The 22,713-nt window shown below is 34.8% G+C and overlaps 1 protein-coding gene across 5 annotated transcripts in view; it reads right to left on the bottom strand.

Moving 5' to 3' along the window:
- Positions 1 to 5,726: 5,726 nt before the first annotated feature.
- KIFAP3 (kinesin associated protein 3) overlaps positions 5,727 to 22,713 on the bottom strand; it is a 232,873-nt gene continuing 215,886 nt past the window's right edge. For 3 of the 5 annotated variants that reach the window (XR_011645490.1, XM_058310103.2, XM_004464151.5), the window contains one exon: positions 5,727 to 6,187. Coding sequence is in view for 4 of the 5 variants with exons in the window: in XM_058310103.2 (XP_058166086.1) it covers positions 6,079 to 6,187 (109 nt within the window). In the remaining variant the exon portion in view is untranslated. Of the gene's footprint in view, positions 6,188 to 10,202; positions 10,272 to 22,713 lie in introns of all 5 variants that reach the window. The other 2 variants (XM_058310104.2, XM_004464152.3) reach the window with 1 other exon arrangement.

The raw sequence follows: 22,713 nt of genomic DNA on the forward strand, positions 1-22,713 counted from the left end.
GCTATGAGTCTCCAAAAAGAGCCAGGAGGTTATCAGAGGGGTTGCCCTTATGCACACCTTACTAGAGTCCCAGAGACAGATAAAGTAGATACAACTCCAGATATTGGTTCTTCTGAGGGCTAAAGAGACCCACAGGTTCTATGGTCATGGCAGATGGAGTTCACTGCCATGTCAGTTGGCCCTTCTCTGGAGTTGGTGTTTCTGCATGATGGAGCTGGACTCAGCTGTGATCTCTTTTCACAAGCCTTTCCTGCTACTTTACTGGAATTGTAGTTGGTGCTGGGGTTTAAGATGTATCTAGGGGATCTGAATCTCTGGACTGACAATATGATAGCCAGGCCCTGAGCCTCAACAGACTTTAGCTCCTACACTCTGGTTTATTGGACTTACTCCACTCAGCTAACATGGAGTTGAAGAATGTCAACCACCACACCATGGAGCCTAGAGTGCCTACAACTGAAAGCAGGAGGATTGCATCCAGCATCCATGTGGAATCTAAGCCCCCTCTTGACATAGATGTGGAATGGACACAACCAAGCCAAGGTCCACAGGAAGGAGGAATACAGTAAGGATTAGAGTGGACTTACTGATATTCTATTCATGAACTATTGTGGTTAGTAATCGAGAAAATGTGGCATTGGTGTGGAAAAAGTGGCCATGGTGGCTGCTGGGTGTGGGGAATGGGAGGAAGAGATGAGATGTGGAGGCGTTTTTGGGACTTGGAGTTGTCCTGGGTGATGCTGCAGGGACAGTTACCGGACATTGTATGTCCTCCCATGGCCCACTGGGTGGAACGTGGTAGAGTGTGGGCTATGATGTGGACCACTGACCATGAGGAGCAGCGGTGCTCAGAGATGTATTCACCAAATGCAATGAATGTCTCATGATGATGGACGAGATTGTTGCTATGGGGGGAGGAGTGGGGTGAGGGGTTGAGGGGGTATATGGGGACCTTATATTTTTTTAATGTAATAAAAAAAAACAAAGACAAAAAAAAAAAGTAACTATGAATTTTGTCCTTCAAGGAGTGAAGCCTGGTGGACTCTGTGGGTCCCAAGGGGAGGGGGAGGAGGAATAGATGGAAAATGGGGTAATAAGGGGGCAATGGAAGTGTTCTGCATGATCTTGCAATGATGGATAAGGCCATGTTGAATTTCATAAAAAACTTATATAAGTGTGTGGTCTAGAATGTAGACTATAATGTAAACCATTGCCCATGGTTAGTGGTTAGGTGTCAATATTCATATGTCAGGTTTAACAAATGTACCATCTACATATTAAAAGGTTATTTTTATGAGAATGGGGAAAAGGGGGAGGATGTCAGGTATATGGAAGTCCCCTGTGTTCTATATGTAACTTTGCTATGACCTAAAACATCTTTGAAGGCAAAATGAAAAAAAGTAAGACACTGGGGAAGAAACTGAAGAAAATGTCACTGTACATACAGGACGAGAGATATTATAGTGATGGAAGGCAAAATGCCAAAAATTTTTTAAAAATATTTTTACTATTTTTAATATCCCAATTAAAAAATTTTAGTTTTAGTTTTTCTAAATTAGTATGTATTTTATTTCTTATTTTAAACCTATCATTATTTCATTTTCCTATTAATTGTATTTGGCAATATTCTTGGCTTCATTTTTGAAGAAGTTTTAGATCACAGAAGGGTTACAACTGTGACAGGGGAGGATCACTGGTGTGTTGTGTCAGTGATGGGGATACATGGGAGGAAGTTCACCTTGGCATACATATAAGGTATACAAAAGTGTTCAATGTTCATAGGGCATTGTCACAATGGGTGGAAATTCACACAATAACCAAAGAATATTGATTTCCCATCCCGGGGAGCTCTGCTTTATTCTCTAATGGAAGAACAACAATTCCCCAAGTGCAGGGGCAATGACAAGTGAAGGAGAATGGTCCACTGATGGACCCTTGATATTGATGACTGTGCTTATGAGCCTTTTCTCTTGATATTACAACTTAGCCTACTGTTGTGGGGTGCCTAAGAGTTACCTTTGGAGAGCCTCCAAACTCAGCATATAAATGCATTACCTTCCCCCCAGCATGGGACATGGCTCGTGGGGATAAGCCTTCCTGGCATTGGGGGATTACTACCAACTAACAATGCAACTGAAAAAAGACCTTGAATAGAAGGGGAAAAGTTTAAAGACAAATGAGTTTATATGGCTAAGGGACTTCAAAGTGAGTCAGCAGGTCACCCCAGAAGTAGTGCTTATGCCCATTTCAGCAAAGTAGATACTCCACCAAGTAGTGGGGCTTCTGAGGAGTCTGGAGTCATTCAGGTACTACTGTCATGGCAGATAGCTCTGGAGTTTGGTGCCTTGCCAGTGGGCCCTTCTTTGGAGTTTGTGCTTCTGAGTGTGACAGAGTTGGACTCAGTTATGACTTCTCTACACATGCCTCTTCTGTCCCTTCTATGTGAACTTATAGTTGGTGCTGGAGTTCGTAGGTTTACATCCAAGAGACTTGAATCTCTGGGCTGTCCATGTGCCAGCTGGGCTCTGAGCCTCAGCTGAGTTGCAACACCTACTCTCCAGTTCATTGGCCTCACCCAGGACAACTTACAAGGAGGTGAGGATGGACAACCACCATACCAAGGAACTGTGAAAGTCTACAACTACAAGCAAGGGTCCCATCCATCAGCTATATGAGTTCGAGGCATCCTCTCAATTAGAGGTGGAGTGGGCATCACCATCCCAGACTCCTCAAGATTGGGGAATAAAATATGGACTAGAGTAGATTTACTGGTATTCTATTACAGACTGATTGTGATTCTAGCAATGGGAGAAATTTTATCATTGATGTAGAGACAGTGGCCACTGGAGGTGCTGGCACCAGGGAGAGGGAAAAAGAGGTGTAATATCGGACCATTTGCATTTGTTTCTTCCAAGTACTCCGGAACTTCCTATATAATGATACTGTAAATTTGAACTCCACATTCAAAGATGTTCAACCTTTTGTTTCACTTTTCAGGGAGACTTCTCCTTCCTCATCCAGAGCCCAGGCTAGATAGTCCAGATTTTTCTATGACATACTTTCTTAAAGGTCCTTGCCTTAAGCTTTGAACAGCCCACTTTATATGCATCCAAAACCCCATTCTTCTGTCTCTTCCATAGGCTTTAAACCTAAGGCTAGGTAGCTGACACTGTCAAATGCTCTCAGGGTAGGCATGGCTTCAGAGCTCACTTATCACTCTTGCTTCCTCCTTTCTTTTCACATGTGATACCCAAATAATTTCCAAATTTTTTTGCAAGCTTACGAAGCATTATTCCCTCAATCCACTTAGGTTTTAGAACCATGTCATCATCACTGAATTATTTTGCCATATACATTTTTTCAGGAATAATGTTTTACTTTTAAATTTAGTTTTGTAATCATTATATATATTTGCAAATGTTTGATTTCACTACCATTTTATAACTTCCTTTTCTAGAACTAAATTTGCCTTATTTTTTTTTTTTTAAGATTTATTTATTTCTCTCCCCTTCCCACCAACCCCACCCCGGTTGTCTGTTCTCTGTGTCTATTTGCTGTGTTTTCTTTGTCCACTTCTGTTGTTGTCAGCAGCACAGGAATTTGTGTTTCTTTTTGTTGAGTCATCTTGTTGTGTCATTCTCCGTGTGTGTGGCACCATTCCTGGGCAGGCTGCACTTTCTTTCGTGCTGGGCGGCTCTCCTTACAGGGTGGCTCTCCTTACGGGGTGGCTCTCCTTACGGGGCGCACTCCTTGCGTGTGGGGCTCCCCTACCACTAATAATAGTATGTTATTTTGTGTAATATACTTTTCTATCACTACTGAAATTTCTGTGAAGTCACCATAAAACATAAAGCTCAGTTCTGTCATGCTGTGCATAATTAGGCAAGAGGAGAGGCCTGGATATAGAAAGGGATATGAAAGGGGAGGGCAGCGTTTTCTTCTCCAAGCCCTAAGTGGAGGTAGTGGTAGCTCTCCCCTGTGGAGGACATAGCTCATGAATATGACCAACATGGTCAGCAGTGTGGGGGAAAGAGGAGGAGCCAGAGCAGGAGGAACCTGTTCCTGGCCCTGAGAGAACTCTCAAAAAGAGCAAAAACCTTGTGAGAAGAAATAATTTTCAGCTATAAACCATGGCCTAAAACCCTGACAATTTAGTTATTAAAAATACATCTTAATTTGTAGTTAAAATCTGATGAGGACATATAAATGGTGTTTCTAAAAGTGCCCAAGGCCAAAACCTTTTGTTCTCTGAAGTAAAAAGCAATTTTAGATATTTTTATTAATTCCTTTAGCAAAACTTTACTTCATAAATAATGCATAAGTAAGCCAGTTCATGTCTGTGGAAAGGTCACAATTTCTAAATTTGTAGAATCCTAAAATAATGGAAAAAAAAAATAGGGAGTAAAAACATATAAACTTCAGTGAGCACTACCCTAAAAACGTTTTGAACTATCAGGAATGTTCTTCTGAAATCAATTTATAACAGTATGAGAGGAGTACAAACTGTAGATTTTTACTTTACCTTTATATTAATGTCACTTATTATGTAGACTTATACGTTGTATATATAGCAAATAATGGGGCAAGATATTTAGTATTGAGACTACTAGATTGTAAGAAAAGAGACAGGTTATGTCACTCACTAAGTACGTAAGCTTGAGCAAGTCATTTAACCTCTCTTGGCCACAGTTTTTTTTTTCAACTGTAAAAATGAAGGAGGGGGAGAGGGCTACTTCTAAGGCCCTTTTCAGCTTTAATATTCTATGGTTAAAATATAAACTGTGTCATATAAATATACATTCTCAGAAAGATCAACTAGATAGTGAGTTCAAATACACAAACCATTTCTTAGATTCACATATTCCCTAAGGAACCTTATATTATTTCCTTACACATAGTCAAGGTAGTCAAGAAAATATCTGTTCATATTTAAATTTACATAATTGGGTTTCTCAAATAAGTAGATGGACCTTTTCATCTTTACTATCCTGTAGATAAAATATAAATCAAGCCAAATAAATATGTGTAGTTAGATCAATGAGATTTTATATTCAAGGACAGAAGCCTTGTCTCTGATGTATGTATTCCCTTAGAAGTCTCATATAATTCCTTCCACAGCAGGTGCTGGATATTTTCCTTGATTAGTTTATCAAGCAAGTTTCCTCACATTGTAACATCAGTGAATTATCTTCAAAACTCATTATTAATCATGTCTATAAATTTTTATTGTCTGAATTTATCTTAGGAAAACAAATGAACAAATGGGAGAAAGGTATATAAATGAGCTAAAAATTCTCTTCCTTATTTTTCCTCAATGAACCTTGTAATTAGCCCTTCTATTAATTTAGACCCTAAATTTCATTAATAATAAAAATGAACAATTTGCTACTAATCTTGTGTCATTTATATTGTTCCATGTTTTCTCTCCATAAAATCTGGACGACATGAGTTCAGATCACTGAAGGAACCATAGTCATATATACATCATTTATGGCATATGATCCATTGTTAATTGAGAATGGATAGTAAATAACTGGGAAGGAACCTTTCAGGCACATGGTAAGGAAGAAAAGGTTATGTTATTTTTATAAATTTTGAAGGTAGCAAATATCACATGAATGACTCAAAAGTTTACAAGTGGGAAAAAAGAGCAGAGAAAAATAAAATTCATGTGCACCCTATGCAACTTCTAAACATTAAATAGAAACATATGACTGACTCATTCATTTGTACTTTGTGTTTCTTTTTAATAGAAATTAAATTAGTCACTTAATATACATAATGTACTGTTTGTTTTCTGGTCTAGGAGCTTTTCAACATTTACTTTTGAACCTCATAGGAAATATTATTCAACATCAAGATGTGGTTTGATAAGTGAACAGTGTCAACATCAACTGTACTTAACACAAGACAGGGTTAGCATTAGGGATTGCAGTTAATCTGCAGCTAACAACATGGAAAAATAAAAAGAAACACAGACCCATCATAGTACTAACATGCATTATTAGACCAAGATTAAGTTAACCCAACCCACACAGATTTCTTTTAAGCAGCGAGTACACACGAAAAAGGGTGAATTTATCGAGCTCCATAACCATAGTAGTAAGGTTCATCAGGGCGGAATCCATAAGCTGTGGCTGGACGTCCAAGAATGCCAACTGATTGGCCAAAGCCGTCCATTCCAAGGCTAAAAAGAGAAAAAGGAATTGTAAGTTAAGTTTTTTACTACACATTCATAGGGCAGGTCAAGTAAGAGGCCTGGAGTGTTATACCTCCAACATCGTCTTCCTAGCAGTGATAGTGATTTATGTGGCTATCATTAAACTTTTTTCTTCTTTAAGTTAATATAATCATAAAAATGTATATAATAAAATGTTTACTTCTAAAAATGTGTTAAAAACATTGGAACATATTGACATATGACTTGCAGCAGGTACTATTCAAGAGAAAATGGAAGAAATCAGATGAGAAAATTTTTATTTAATAAATTACATCTATATATGGTTTTATGTTAGAATATGAAAGGATTTTACATGCTAGTATTTATCAGTAACACATTGCTAGGGAAGGATAAAATTTAAAACTGTAGCAAACTGAGCTTTTTAAATTTATAATCTTAGTATGTCCTTTTTATATGAAGATATAGGATTAACCTGCCATTGGTAGAAGAATGAAATTTGCGTTTTAGCAGTAAATCATCACCCAGGGCAGAATCATATGATGAATGAGTTCATGGCTGAAAAAGCAAGGCAAGGAATTCTACAAAAGTTGAAAGTCAGCCAAACTATATCTGCAAAGCCTTCTTCCGATTCTTCGAGGCAAAAAAAAATATTATATAGTAAGTTTCTTTTGAGTGACAATTATAAATTCTGCTTAAATTTATTCTATGCAAATAATAGAAGCCCCCCCCAATCTGTTTTGACCTAATAAAATGTTTGCAATCTATTACAGTGTTGTCAAGATAGCCTGAAGCATAGCTAAACTTTATGAAATTTCTGATTATTTGGTATACCAATGAATCACTTAGAAAAAAATTTGTTTTACAAGAGACTGTTTAAGGACCAGGGAATTATCCAACACTTAGCAAAATGATAAAATATTTACTTTGCTAGGCAAATATGGAAGATATAACATGCTCATGCATAGCTCATGCAGTGAATGCTAGTGAGCTTATTTCCAACCAAAAGAAACTATTTATAACGCAGAAATCATATGCTTTGAAAAAATATATTTAAATGATTTAAGGTTATTTGAGAATTCACTAGAAAGATACACTTTTTACCAGCAAAATCTCAGTATGCTTGAAAATAAATTCATATAAGCACTAACTTCTCACAACTCAAAGTGATATTAAGTTAAAATACTTTAGAAGGAACTATTAAAATGTTAAGGACTTATATAATTTGTGTGTGTGTGTGGACTGGGATAGAACTAAAGAATAAAGTGTAAAGAATCAAAATACATATAGGACACATAGTTCATGTGACTCTTCCTCTCAGTGAGAGAATTTCTGAGATACAACCTATAGAATTTGTACTGAGTGATACTGGACAAATCAATCTTTACTGGGTTCTTTCTATATTAAAAACTTTTTATACTTTTGAAAGTTGGCTAAAGTTTTTAAGTTTGAATTTTATTTTGAAATGGTAAAAAAAAAAAAAAAAAAAGCACCCACCCCCTTACTTGGTCCCATGGGAAGGATTACATTTTATGATGAAGTAGGGAAATAACATTCTAACCATTTTTTCAACAATGTTTCAGAAATTAAAGGAGTTCATTAACAAACTAAAATGATAACCTGAATCATTTTAACATTAGAGGAAAAGTTGGCTGTTGAAAATTTTTCTTCTGAAGTGCTAACAAATACTCATGTATCTATATAAATCATTTATATAACGGTTGCTTATATAGCTTGTGGATTTCAATTCCTTCCTTTTTCAACTTTGTATCATTTGCTTCCATCTACTTCCTATATTTGTAACATCTCTCCAGAGACTGAACAGCAGTAGACATGACTACACTCAAGTTCATTTTATCATGTGTCAATTCTAGGGCCTATGGTGAGATTTCTTTCAAGAACTTGGAAACAAGAGGTACATAGTGGATCAGAGAAGAAATATGCAAAGGCACCTTTAAAACAGAACACCTTACAGAGGACTCTATAGTGTTATGACTGTAATTTTATATAAAAATTTTTGATCATCAGAAGGGCATCTGTCAGCCATGTTGGCACAGATCAAGGAGCTTTTTGGGGGCAATGTTGCAAGTACCAACTGAAGCAATTCCTTGGAGAGAGGGTGACCTATATATGATACCATCAGGAGAATATGACTTTTTTGGTAGACTTGTCCTCACTGACGAAGAAGACTTAACAGGTTCTCAGAGTCTGAAGTCATTATACAAATTGTATTAACTTTCCTTTTTTGCTATGATCATTAAGCAAATTTCTTATTCATTTTTCCCATGTGGCTTGAGGGTAAAGAGTAGACAATAACCAATCTGCCTGATAGTTATACATTTCATAGCAAATTACACATATTCTATGTTTTCCCCTTTTAAAAAAATATGCTAGTCACATTGTTGGTAAGAATTAACACCTCCAAGTTAGTGAGAGTAAGACTGAAAGACCTTTGAAAACTAATGAGTCTGAGCTCTGGAGCCTCCAAAGCTAGGTCTGGAATAGTCTTTAGGTTACTACAGTAAAGTTCTGTTTATGCAGCCAATGGTTCATTCGGAGACACCTGTGTATATTACAGTGCATAGAACATGAGTTAATTTTTAGAACTCCCATAGATAATATGTGGGAAAAGTTTTCAAGAAGGAAATTTTGAAATTAACTGCTAACACGACCTTTTCTGGAATTATCTACTATCTATTACAGATGAATCTGCTGTTTAAAGAAAAGAATATCTGAATCATTTTGTCTAATTTGGAGGTTACTTTGATATAGGTCCTAGTTCTTTTGTTTATGAAAAATCAACTATGAGTAATATAAAATAAAATAGACTCTGAAACAGAATAGTCTGTTTCTTATTTAGTAATTAATATAGTGGGGGAATGGGGGTTTTCAGGATGCTAAAACCTGAAGGCATATAATCTTTTGGGATAGGTGGACACTACTCTACCTTCTCCCTTGGGATGAGGACATAGCCTTGCTAATGCTGAGTCTGGCTGAAAACCAGGAGAGCCTAACAGCTAAAGCATTCCTTTCAACGGACACAGATTCTTCATGCATGTTTTTCTGGAAGGGACAAAACATCAATGTAAAAGGACAGTGTCTCAGCAAAAATTCAGTACTTTCCTGAACCAGTTAAGACTTGAATTAGGTCAACCAGTATCACAGGCAGTTGTATGCCCTGATTAGGGAACCCTGAGAACGAAAGGAAACTATGCTCAGATATGCTGCTCCTGCTCTTCCCTTATGTGACTATTTAGCTTCAGATAAGAGTTTGTATATTTGGTTATTTATATTAGTAACTCCAATCTGGCATTACATGTGTACTCTGTATGTACTTACTCTCTTCCTGCTATCCCTAACCTACATGAAAAGCTGCGTGTTTCCTCAGACTAGGATATGCCACTACTACCCTACTTATTCTTTACAGGAATAGTTATTTGTGTCACTTAACCTTTGTCTTCAATGTTTAGATCTCATATTTCAGACATCTGAATTAGAAAAATAGCAAAATGCAGTATCACTTGAAAATACAGAATTTCAGTTTAAAGAAAATAGTTAGTTTGTTGTAAAAAAGATAACTAGGAAAGGTAAGACCAACAAATTAATCTGCTATTAAGTTTTCTGTCCTAAGAACAATGATTTCTGGGTACCTGGAAAGGAAGAGGACAAATTCTTTATAAATAAAAAAAATATTTAAAATTAAATGAAAACTATAAAACCACAACCAGAGTTTGATTTTAAATCAGCAAATTTAGACATCTGATTAGCATTCAGCAAGCAGAAGAATGAATTTTCTCTAATATTTACAAGGCTTCTGACCAAATCTAACAGCATTCATTATAATTCTAAACTTGAGAAAATTCATAGGAGGAAAAAAGAAATCTAGACAAGACAAGTGGTGCTTCTCATGCAGCACATTACAAGGGAAATGGCAGCCAGAAATGAATCCTAGGCACTCTGAGGGTCTTATTAAATTTCTGTGCCAGAGTTGACATTCCTGCAGAAAGGGAAGAAAATCACCTACCTCTGGCTGTTTGTGAGGCTTAATTAGTGCATATTTGTAAAGCACTTTGAAATCCTTGGATGAAAAGTGCTGCATAAGTGAAAAGTATCATCATTATTTAAAATTAGTTAAAAACAACAGATTGTTTTCTTCTTTTAAAATCCTTAATCAGCCATCTGAATGCAGAGCAAGTAATGAATACATTAGTGGATGATACAAAAAGAACAGAGAGAGAGAGAGAGAGAGAGAGTAAATTTCAAGCCAAATTCTTTGTTTAGGCTTCCAGAATCTTTGCCTTGGAAACACTTTTAGAAATAATCTAGTTACTATACTTTCATTCACAATATCTTTGACAGGATATTGTTCAAACAGCTCCTGTCTGAACACCTCCAGGAATGGAGTCCTCACCACTATTTCAACTAGTTCATTCCATTTGTAGATAGGTCAAACTGTTATAAAGTTCTTTATTACACTGAGCTGAAATCTGGTTTTATTAGTCTGAAATTACCCTCCGGAACCATGCAAGAAGTCTAGTTTTTCTTTGATATGACTGCTTCACAGCCTTTTTTTATTCACTCCTAATAATATGGTCTCCAAAATCTTTTATCATTTCATTATTTGCTCTCTAAAATCATTTTGGTTTTCCAGTATTTATCTTAAAATGAGACATACATATAATTTTCACTTTTAACTCCCAGGTTGAATTTCATATTTTTAGTTTGGTTCTGTCTTTAAAGATTCTCTTCTCCATAAGACAAAATCCTTTATGATAGTATTTACATTTATAAATAGGGAATAGTGATTATTAATTACCCATCTTTATGATTATAACAAAGGCTGAATTCTTTGGGGATTGTCAAATGAATGACTTAACATGAACTAACTCTTTTGGGAGAAAACTTTTCAGGATATTACAGCACCATATGAAATGATGCATTAATTTTCTGGAGTAGTTTGTTATTTTTGTCCATTGTGCCAACTTATTGATCATAAAATAAAAACCAGTATGTTTCTCTTCCTTTCTAAGTAGATGATTAAATTGGTTGTCAGAGAAATTTTGGCTTAAAGTCTGATTTGTCATGGGAAATTTATGTCTATATAATAGTGATGTTATTGTCCATTCATCCATTCATCCACCTAGCCATCCATCCATCCATCTATCCATCCATTCATCCACAGCCAACCATAGTACGTTTACTGAATTTCCATGATGTTAAGTATAATATTGGGAGCCAATATGTAAAAACAAAAAACCCCACACATAGTGCTAGGAAGGGAATGATGAATAAGACTTGGACCCTGACCACAGGATTGGAGGCAACTAACATGTAACAAACATTATGGTGTTGTACTACCCTAGTATATGTATCAATTGCTACAGTAGAGGAGGGCCAAATATTTATTATAGTGTAGGAGTATATTAGAGATGTGTACAAATTGCTTCAGAATACTCTAGGAGGTTAGAAATGCTTCATAGAAAATATTTCAGTTGTATGCACCTACCACTTCCTGATATTATATGTTTGTTTATTGTCTTTCATCCCTATTGGAATGTAAGCACATAGTGGACAAGACTGTCCTATTTATTGATATATCCCTCGCATCTAGCACTGCAACTGACATGGAGTGGGCATTTAAAAATTATTTGATTGCATGAATGAATGAATCATAAAGGACAAGTAGGAGTTCACAAGTGAAGAGAGGGAATTCCTAATGTATGGGCAGCCTGGGGAAGAGAGAGGAGGGACTTAAGGAATGGTTTATTATGGTTAAAGTCTTAGCTTCAGGATATAAATGATAGGAAATAAGACTAGAAAGGGAGGTTAGGAACAGATTTTGAAACTTTTTATAATGCCATGCTAAGACATATGTTTTTGGAGAGTTGTCTACAGTTTTAAAGAAGGGAAATGACCTAGTTCGGTGGTTTAGAAAGATAAATGTGGTAGCAAAGGGAATAGAGGTAAAAGCATGGAGAATATTTAAGAGACTATTATGGCTGTCCTTATGTGAAGGAATAAGGGCATTGGTAGGAATAATAATGATCAAATACGCTATCTTTCTCAACAAAGAATGGTAACTTTTCCCTTTTGAATTTTTTTTTTTTATTGTTAAACCTTTACTACTTGGGAATTGAGAATAAAGAGAAAGTATCTTAAAATTGTCCAAAAACTTAAAGGTTATAATTGATTAGCATGAAACAATTTTTGCCTGTTAGGATGGAAATATACTTTATCAAATAACTGACAGGCTGTGGTATTCCATGCCAATGAAATCAAATCATAGAAGTAACTTGCTTCTGTATTCAATAGTAAAGACCGGAGTATTCAGGCAGTATAGAACTTTTTCTTCTTGACATTCTCTATATAGTACGAAGAGAAGTGCAGATTGAACAGGATCGATAATACCTATAAAATACTTAACATTTGTACGGACATATTAAAGCTAGATCTAAATAGTTGTAATTTATAGATTAACCACTAGATGGGGAGCTTGTCTTACCCTTCTGTACTTAAGTTTTAAAGCTAGACATCAAATTTAAACTTCTCAGCATACTTAATGTTGACAGGATATGGCTTTCATTGCTTTCTCAGATAATCAATGCCTTCACTTTATAAATGTGAAATAATTTAGTTAAAAATGAATAGTTTTATGAAAGTGGGGGCCTGTGGAAAAAATGGTAGAAGAAATGTTGCTGATTATCTTAGACACTGAACAATGTAATGTTAAAGTATTATTATTACCAAGGAATAGCTTCTAAAATTTTCATTGAACCTACACCTATGGACTCTTGTTTCTGCACATTTACATGTAATAAATATCTATTTAAGTTTGCTGAAAGATACTACTATTACTTTGGAGTTGAAACCTTTGTATTATTGAGAAATTGAAATCCAAAAGCACAGGTTAAGCAATCTTTATTTTCATCTATATAAAATTTAGCTGTCACTTTCCATTTAGTTTTCTCTTTTTCTTAATCTATTATCATGCATAATTATCAATTTTCCTTTTGTTATACAACCAAATGTCTAAAGACTCTTTAAGAATCACATTTTCATTGCAATCAAACTAAGTAATATTTTTCCCAAAGTCAAGAGCAGTTGATATGAATGGAGGGAGGCTATAGTTAAAGCACTTAACTGGAGTATGTAAGAAAAATTAAAAAGACATCTGTCAGTTCTAAGGGGACAAATACCACCTTGGGCACAGATCCTTTCAATTTTTTTATCACACTGATGGTGCAGATATAAAGTAATTTGTACTAATGATGGAGGAAGCATGTGTGAAAGTCATTAATTTATTCCAAATGGTAAAGAAATTCCATTTCATCGATTCTCCTCTTATCTCATCCAATTTGCACTTTTCTTACTATCATCCTAATAAACTGTTTAACCTATCTCCAGAGTCTGTTTTAATGATTATAGTTTTCATGTTGAGAAGTTACAGTTGGTACTTTTTCATTATATATCATCTTTGCATTGCATTTTCTATTCCTTATTATTTATATTTTATGGTCTCTTTGAGATTCTTGTATTAACTCTAGTTCTTGGGCATCCAAACTCTTTCTTGGTTTTTGCATCTTATGATTATAGTCCTTTCTTCATGAGTTTTCTAATATTTTATTCTGTGTTCAACTTCAGAGTTGTTTGGTTTTGTTTGTTGCACTTTAGGCTGTGGAAGTATTCTACAGAGTGATTCTCTACTTGTTCGTAATATATCAAAGGTTCTTGGATTATCAGTGTTCTGAATCAATTTGGATTAATTTCCTGACTTGGGGTTCCCTGAATTTGATGTCCCTTACAAATTCTGAACCCACTCATGTGCATGAAGCAAGCGTGCAGTTTCTCTTTCTCATGGGTTACTATCTTCCCTTATCTAGGGCTTTAAGGGAGAAGGCAAACGTATGCCATGTCTCTAGGCTGAACTGGTGAATTAAATTCATCTTGCCTCTTTTCAACTGACAAGAAAACGCCAGCTCTTTGAAGTTTCAGGCTTAACATAGGGATCTTAGGTCTTCCTACTCTTTATAACCTATATCTAGTTCAATACTCCTGTGGGTGGTTCTTTTTTTTTTTTTTTTTTTTGGCACCTGGGAGTGTTCCGTATCTTTCTGATGAACATGGAAATGTATTAGCCTATAGTCTTGGTGAAGTCCTTTCCATTTTAGGCTTATCTGCTCTGCACATATAAGGAAAGATTTATAAACCTTGTATTACTGCTACTCAAAATTGGCGTTCTGGAAGAGAATAATGACTTGAAAGAAATAACTGGAGCTACTAAAAGTTTTTTTTTTCTTTTTACTTATTTGTAGCAATTAACAGAAAAAAATACTCTAATAGGTGTCAAATGGAAGTTGTCAAATGTGATTATCAAGCTGATGTGCACATTTACTTAAACTTATAATGAACTCAGGTTTTTTATCACCATTTTTAAATGAAGGAAAGCCATCTACTCATTTTTTATATTTCTTCAATTAGGTTCAAGGACTTTTTGATATTGGCAGTTCTGTAATACCAAGCAATGCCTCATTTCACACCATCAAATGTTAAGGGAATTTAGCTCTTAAGTAATTTCTGGGTCAATAAACTGAATCATAAGCATCTCCTAATGTTGTTGGTTCAACATTTACATAATCTGTCACAATACCTTGGTTTTTTTGAGGTACAAAAATTACTGCTGTAGGCTTAGAGTAGAAAATATTTAAATAGCAACATTTTCTCAGTGATAGTTCAGCCGTACTGTTTGGTACTGAGTGAGTTAAAGTTTGAACACCACAACTAATTACTATGTAATGCTAACCTAAGTTGCTGGTTCATTTTGAGACTCTTTAAAATATGAACTGTGTATTTTACCCCTATGCACTCTCTTAATGATTTGTTTTTTTAGACTGAAATCACTTCCAGCCATCAGTTATACTCTTGGTTTCTACATATGCACTTCTCCAAGTACAAATATTTCTTTTTCCTATTGGTCTGCCAGCCCTGTCAGAGCAAATTTCACTTTAAACTAAATGCTATGATACTTAAAACCTCTTGGATTACTCGGGCTGCTAGTGTGATCTATGACCTTCCAAGAATGACAGCTGAACTTTCCAATTTGCTTATACTGCTTGGGGAACTAGAAAGCACATGCCAAAGAGGAAAATGTTTCTGATGTTGAACAGAGAGGAGAGCTCTTGTAAGAGGTAGAGGCAGAAGACTATTAAATACTAAAAAATACTAATAAGAAATGAAAAGAAACTAAATATGCTGTAAAGTCTAAGACCTCAAACATAATTCAAAAGGCAATACTAGTATTAAAAAGTCTTTAGCCCAGTTAAAACATGAATAATGACCTTTAGTTACTGAAATTCAAGCACCAATCTAAATCTTAAGTGGTACTGTACTATCAAAAAGAACAAGTTCAGGAGATGGAATAGAATCTAAAATTATCATGAGTACTATACAAAAGAGGCTATAACAACTCCCCATTTTTATAAAACAGATAGAAATCTGACATGTGGACATAACCAAAGGTAATATGGCCATATGACATGCATGCTAGTCCTACTGACATACTATCAGTCTCTCCTAAATGAAAAATTTCTGTTAAGTTTCTGGCAGAACTCATATCTCCAAAGTTCTTAAGTAAATAATAGAGTTTAGGAATACCTTGCTATATTTTTGAAACCTTTCTTTTTTCTTTTACTACCTCCCAAAAGAAGTAGACTGATATCTATATTTTTAAAATTCTCAAGCTTAATATAATGTTTCCAATTTATGTCACAGTATGCTTACTAATTTATTTTTCTCTTTCTGTAAATATATTTAGGTGAAATAAATTAGTTTTCCTTTGATAAAAATCAAATAGTGGTTAATAAGTAAAGAAAAACTTTTTTTTTGCACAGTTAAATCAAACTGAGTAACATTATTCCAAAATTAAGGGCAAAAACATGGATAACAGAAACTATTTAAATACATTAGAAGTGCTAATGTAAGTGAGCATGAAAGTTTGGAAATATGATTCTAAATAAATTTCTAATTTCAAATGTACAACGAAAAGGCATTTCCCTCCCTCATTAACCAGGCTATTCTTGAACATTTACATTGGGCAGTGTTATAATATATTTGATGCTTTCTACCACAAATTCGGTAATTTCAGTAATCCATATGGGTCAGCTAAATATTCAGCAGTTATTTAGTGTCCCCTAGAGGACTCAAGGATTTCAGAAGATTGTGTAATCTACTAGCATTGCACTTAGCACTAGAAAAATAGGTACTAAAGCAAATCTCTTTAAATTTCATAAGCTCTCTTGGTCCCTGAGAATAAATTTGATTTACATTATAGGTCTAGTAAAAAAAAAAAAAAAAAAAGGAAATTCACTTCCTGTTTGGATCCAAGGCTAATTTTAGATTGTCAAGATATGGGTTAAATGGTTTAAGTCTTTCTGAATAACTGGACTACAAATCTTCTAATGTTGAAGCACATATTTCTGTATTATCTTCACAGAATAAAGCACCCTTTGGGCAGCTGCTGCAATGATATCAAGTAAATTTAGTGTAGACTGGATGCAGAGGTATATGATTTTAATTATTTTTCTGGCTTGTGCCCTATTACATTTTAAATCAAAATTACTATTTTCAATGTGGCATACGGAAACACCATACTTTTTCCCCCTTTATCATTAACATACATGAACATTTTCCCCCTTAATTTAAGGACTGATAATTACATTTAAATTCAACAAAACTAATTTAAATATGAACTGAACTAATAACTCCTGAATTTTATTAAAATTAGTGGGGTACAATTACCTCAAATCCAGAATAACTAGATGTGATTTTTGTCTTTTGTTCTGATAGAACTTGTCTCAGTCTATATCTGTAACATTCTTTGTCATTTCCTCCTTTGTAAAATAAGAATAATAGCTATTTCTTTTATTCTCTCTAGACTTCGAGATTATTATATACCCTAGCCTCTTATAAGACCTCCTTATATTGATAGTATATGCCTGCTGCTATTGTTATGGTATGAAAATTATGATGGAGCCTCCCCTATAAATGCTTAGGAAATTCTGCCTCCTGCCATACAATCTAGAGAGTTAAGAGGTATTTTATCACACTTGGCATGCTTTTTACACACGCTGTTTGCCTTTATAGAGTTCTTACATAATTCATAGCGATTTATGTCTATACATTGGCATATTAATTTTTGTTGCACTAAAATAATGCCATGGCCAATCATATGTTCTTTTTACAAGTGTGAGATGGGACTGCTTATAGGTTATTTAATCAAAATCTTTCAGATTCTATGTCATGATTGATGAGAATGACACAACACTTTAGGGATAAAAAATACTGGGAAAGTCTCTTTACATGGCTTTTCATGTTATTTTACATTCAGTGAATTTATTTTCAAAGCAGTAAATCAAGGGTAAGATTTTTAGTTATCTCACACAAATCATCACTTCCTACATTGCACAAATTTTTGTATTCAAGCTTATTATTCCTGTGTTGGCTTCTCTTAAAAAGGACACGGGTCATGGAAATGTTTAGGGTAGAGTATTTTTATTCTGTGACATTCATGCTGTCTTTGGGGTTGTGCCAATCCCCAATTTGGGACTTAAAACCAAGCTGGGCAACTATGAGAATTCTTCAGGGAAATGGGAATACAACACATTTTTGAGATTATCTTATTACATGTAGATTTTAGGAAGTATTCCAAACTAGCATATAGATACCTATACTGGTTATTTCAAGTACATAGGACAAGGAACAAACTACAAGTTGATTCAATTTAATATGACAATGCTGCCCACTTGCTGATGAGAAACAGTACCTCCTCTGTCCCCAGAATTTAAGGGAAAAAGGCAAACTGTAACTGTAAGAAACTAAAAATTTTTTTCCTCATAGTGTAGATACAGAGGACGAGTTAAATTCTAACAGTCCAATATTTATAAAGGCCTTACAACTCAGAAACCTTTTTTTTTCAATAAGAATTTATTACCTTACCAAAGATCTCAGCACGAAGTCTGATCACCCATTTGAAAAACCTATGTAAACACAGCTTTATCGGGTATTCTATCAAATTGAAAAGATGTAATTTTTAAGTTACAGTTGCAATTTAAAAATTTACTTGCCTAACTATGTTCATAGAAGCCTCCTCTCATCTTTTCACATTTGAGGGGCTCTAAATTAGCCACTTGATATTGTCCAAACAAATCTGGATTCCTTTTTAAGATTGCTTTGCCTTTTAATTTCTGATAGGTCAATATTAAGGTGCTTTGTTTTTGGCTGGAAAAACCTAAAATGGAAAGAATTTCTGAAAAAGTCGGATGTATCAACACTAGATATAATTTTTTCTAAAGCTAAATAAGAAAACAGACTTAATACATATTCATTTACATATATACATATATATGTTATATTACTTGAGATGGGATGCTGACTTATGTCCAGAGAAGAGAAGATATACAGGAAGTCATTAATTATGCTCCTGTTGCTAAGTCTATTTAAAAGACTAAGATCTTTAACCAGATCAAAGATTACTAATTGTGCCTCACTCTTCTGAAATGAGACCAAATATGTGTAACTTTTATTTAAACCAACATAGATATAACACAGCCTTTACACACAATGAGTTTTAGTAATAGAAGTATAAAGCTTAAAAAATTACTAATCATTCTTCTCAAATATAAAAAGTAGCATTTGAAATAATTTGTATTATAGAACGCCACACTCTGAAGAGGCTCTGCATTGTATTTAATTCATGGAAGCTCTGAGAAGTTTTTAGACTACCAAGTGATTTGGACTACCAATGACTATTAAAGACTATTGACTAAAATTCATATAGGCAAAATCTACAGAATTATAGTTACAAATTAATCTCTTTAATGCCAGATATCTCTTTTATTTTCAAATAACCATCACTGGAGGTTTATTAATTTTTTTCTTAATGAGAAAACCTTGTGCGTCTTAACAAATTCTTTGTAATCTAAAACTCTTCCAAATAGAAATTATATTTGTAAGATTCATTTATACTTATGTCAGTGTTCAAAGACTAAAATGTATTGTCATTTGTTCCCTTAGGAATAAATGTTTGTCTGCCCCATCCATCCATCCATCTATCCAGTTATTATCTATGCAAATTGCAAGATCAGTTTCTACTCAGTGTATCTTTGCCCATGAGATGGGAGGCAGAAGACATGAATATTTACACTAAACTCTGTATACAATGGCTCTCTCCAAACCTCACAATTACTCAAATTACATTTCACAGGACATTGATTAGTTTCTAAATAGGCAAAGCTCTATTACAGAGGAAGAAGTTGTTGTTTGGACTAATCCCTCCAAAATGCTTCTTATGATGAAGTGACTGAACTCTAGTGAATTATGAGACTATCAAAGAGCAATGTTTTATTAAACAGGCTACACAATTCAGGAAGTTGTATTTCAAAAGCGATTCTCTGTCAAATATTGCACTACTTAGTTTAAAATACCATAAAATTTGAATCTATGAATCTTTTACTTTTTCCTAAGACAATTCACCACATTATCTAATTAGATTGTGCCTATTCTGCAAGATAATACTAAAAATCTATGCTATTATAACTGAAGTTAATGAATGACAACACTCCAAATAGCAAGCCCTTCAAAGAATGGGTTCATAATTTAAGATAACACGGCATTCTTTTCTAAAGATAATTAACTTGGTTGCTTCTTAAACTTAAGGACAATTAAGAATAATGTTTGAGATGTTTATTCCACTAGAATTACAAACATAAATATATTTTTATAAAAGTGTGAAAATAACATAAAAGTAGGTATTAACAGGTTGAAGACAATTGATATCTAAATACTAACACTGTAGTATTAATTACTTCTCTAAGGCCGATAATAATACAATCCTTCAACATTTTCAAGAAAATATTTTCAAAATCGAACACAGGACATTAGAATTGTTCTGCGTGATCTTGCAATAAATTAAAATTTAAAGGCCATTTAAAATTTCGTCAAAACCTATAAAAGTGTACACTGCAAAACATAAATCACAATGTAAACCATTGATCATGGTTAGCAGCAATGCTTCAATATTTGTACATTAATTGGAACAAATGTACAATCCACATGTAAAATGTTATTAATAGGGGAGAGTGGAAAAGGGGAGGGTGTTGGCTATATGGGAATCCCCTATATTTTCTCTGTGATCTTTCTGTAACCTAAAGCTTCTTTGAAGACAGAATGAGAAAAAATAAGACACTGGGGGAACATATGGAATAATTATTACTGTACATACAAGACAACAGATATTACAGTGATGAAAGACACAATGTATAAAATTTATTAGTTTCAAATTTTTAAATTTTAAATTTTTGCATTTTTTTGGATTCATTTTTGGAGAGGTTTTGGATCACAGAAGGGTCACAATTGTGGCAGTGGAGGACCACTGGTGTGGGGAGTTGTGATGGGGAGTGTGTGGGGATGGGTGCCGCTGGGGCATGTCTCTAAGGCAAGTGTTCATGGGGTGTTGTCTTGCTGGGTGGAGACCCACACAATAACAAAAAGAGTATCGAATTCTCATCCTGGGGAGTCCTGCTACATTCTCGAATAGAATGGCAAGAATTCCCAGAGTATATGGGCAATGCCTAGTGAAGGAAGACAGACCATTATGCCAGGCCCTTGGTACTGATGATTGTGCTTATGAGTTTTTCTTGTGAAACTGAAAGTTAGGCTAGTCTTATAATTGCCTAGGAGTTACCTCCTGAAAACCTCCTTGTTGCTCAAATGTGGCTTTTCTCTAAGCCAAACTGAGCAGATAAACACACTATCTTTTCCCCGGCATGGGACATGACAACTGGGGATAAGCCTCCCTGGCACAAAGAGATCATTACCAAGCATCAGGTAGCAATGCATCTGGAAAAAGAACTTGACCAAATTGGGGAAATATTAAATACAAATGAATTTTTATGGTCAAAAGATTTCAAAGTGAGTTGGAAGGTCATTCTAGAGGTTACAATTATACACATCTCAGCAGGATCTCATTGACTGCCACAGTAAACAGTGCCTCAATCAGGGGCTTGTGAGGGCTCCAGAGACATCTAGAACTATAAGAAGGGCAGACAAGCTCAGGAATTCAGCATGCTGTCAGAGGACCTTACTTTGGAAGTTTTGCTCCCCTTTGTAACAGAGTTAGATTCATTCATAGTTTCCCTTCACATGGTTCTTCTGCCCCTTTTATTTGAACCTATAATTAGCACTATACTTGTTTAATGCATGTCCCAGAGACTTAAATCTTTAGTCCATTCATATGCTGGTTGAGCTTCTGAATCCCAGCAGAGCTGCAACACCTCCTCTCCAGTTCACTGGACTTACCCAGGACAACTAACAAGGAAGAGATGATGGACAATGCCCATCCCAAGGAACAGAGAGAGTCTGTAACTGCAAGGAAGAAAGTTCCATCCAACTGCCCCAGGATCTAAACCCCTCTCAATTAGAAACAAAGTGGGTATCACCATCCCCAAATGCTCAAGATTGGGGAATGAACAATGGGCTAAAGTAGACTTATTATTCTCTTATACTTATTCTAGCAATGGAAGTACTTTTTTTTTTTTTTTAATGTATTGGGGGCTGGGGATTGAACCCAGGACCTTGTATGTGGGAAGCCAGTGCTCAATCACTTAGCTACATTGGCTTCTCTGAGTTGACTTTTCATTTGTTTTCCTTGTTGTTTTTGTTTTTTCAGGGGGCACCAGGATCCGAACTCTGGACCTCCCATGTGAGAGGCAGGCACTCAACTGCTTGAGCCACATCTGCTCCCTGGAAGAACTTTTATTATTGATATAAAGGCAGTGTCCACCAGAGTTTCTGAGGGGAGGGAGAGGGAAGAATAGATGTAATATTGGGCATTTTTGGGACATAGGAATTCTTGCATAACAGTGCAATGACAGATACAGGCCATTATACATTTTGTCATAACCTATAAAATTGTTCAGGGCAGAGCATAAACTATAATGTAAACTATAGTCCATGGTTAGTAGCAATGCTTCAATATGAGTCATCAGTTGTAACAAACGTACCCCACTAATGAAAGATGTTGTTAATGTGGGAAAGTGTGTATGGGGAGGGGTGGGGCATATGGGAATCCTGCATATTTTTTATGTAACATTTATTTAATCTAAAGCTTTTTCAAAAATTAAAAAAATTAAAAGAATAAAGTGTAATATATAGTATGCTTTAACTTCTCTCAAATATTATATTTTAAACCTGCACTATATCTCAAAGGGAAAGGGACTGTTTTTTCACTGATCTTCCTAACTCCAGATCCCAGTCAAGTGCTTGTCAATGAAAAAGGTTACTGAATAAATGAAGGAAATTTAAATGTTAAAACATTAAATACATATTTAAATAAAAGTAAAAGTTAAGGAAAAGTTAATATCTTTTGGAAATAACAAAAACCAAAATATCCCAACAGCATTTCTCATATATGTCTGATTTATTGATTACCAATAGTAAGTAAGGCATATCTGTGTTTGAAAACTAGCTCTGATATTTATAAT

The sequence above is a fragment of the Dasypus novemcinctus genome, chromosome 13 (genome assembly GCF_030445035.2).
Source record: "Dasypus novemcinctus isolate mDasNov1 chromosome 13, mDasNov1.1.hap2, whole genome shotgun sequence".
Lineage (NCBI taxonomy): Eukaryota > Metazoa > Chordata > Mammalia > Cingulata > Dasypodidae > Dasypus > Dasypus novemcinctus.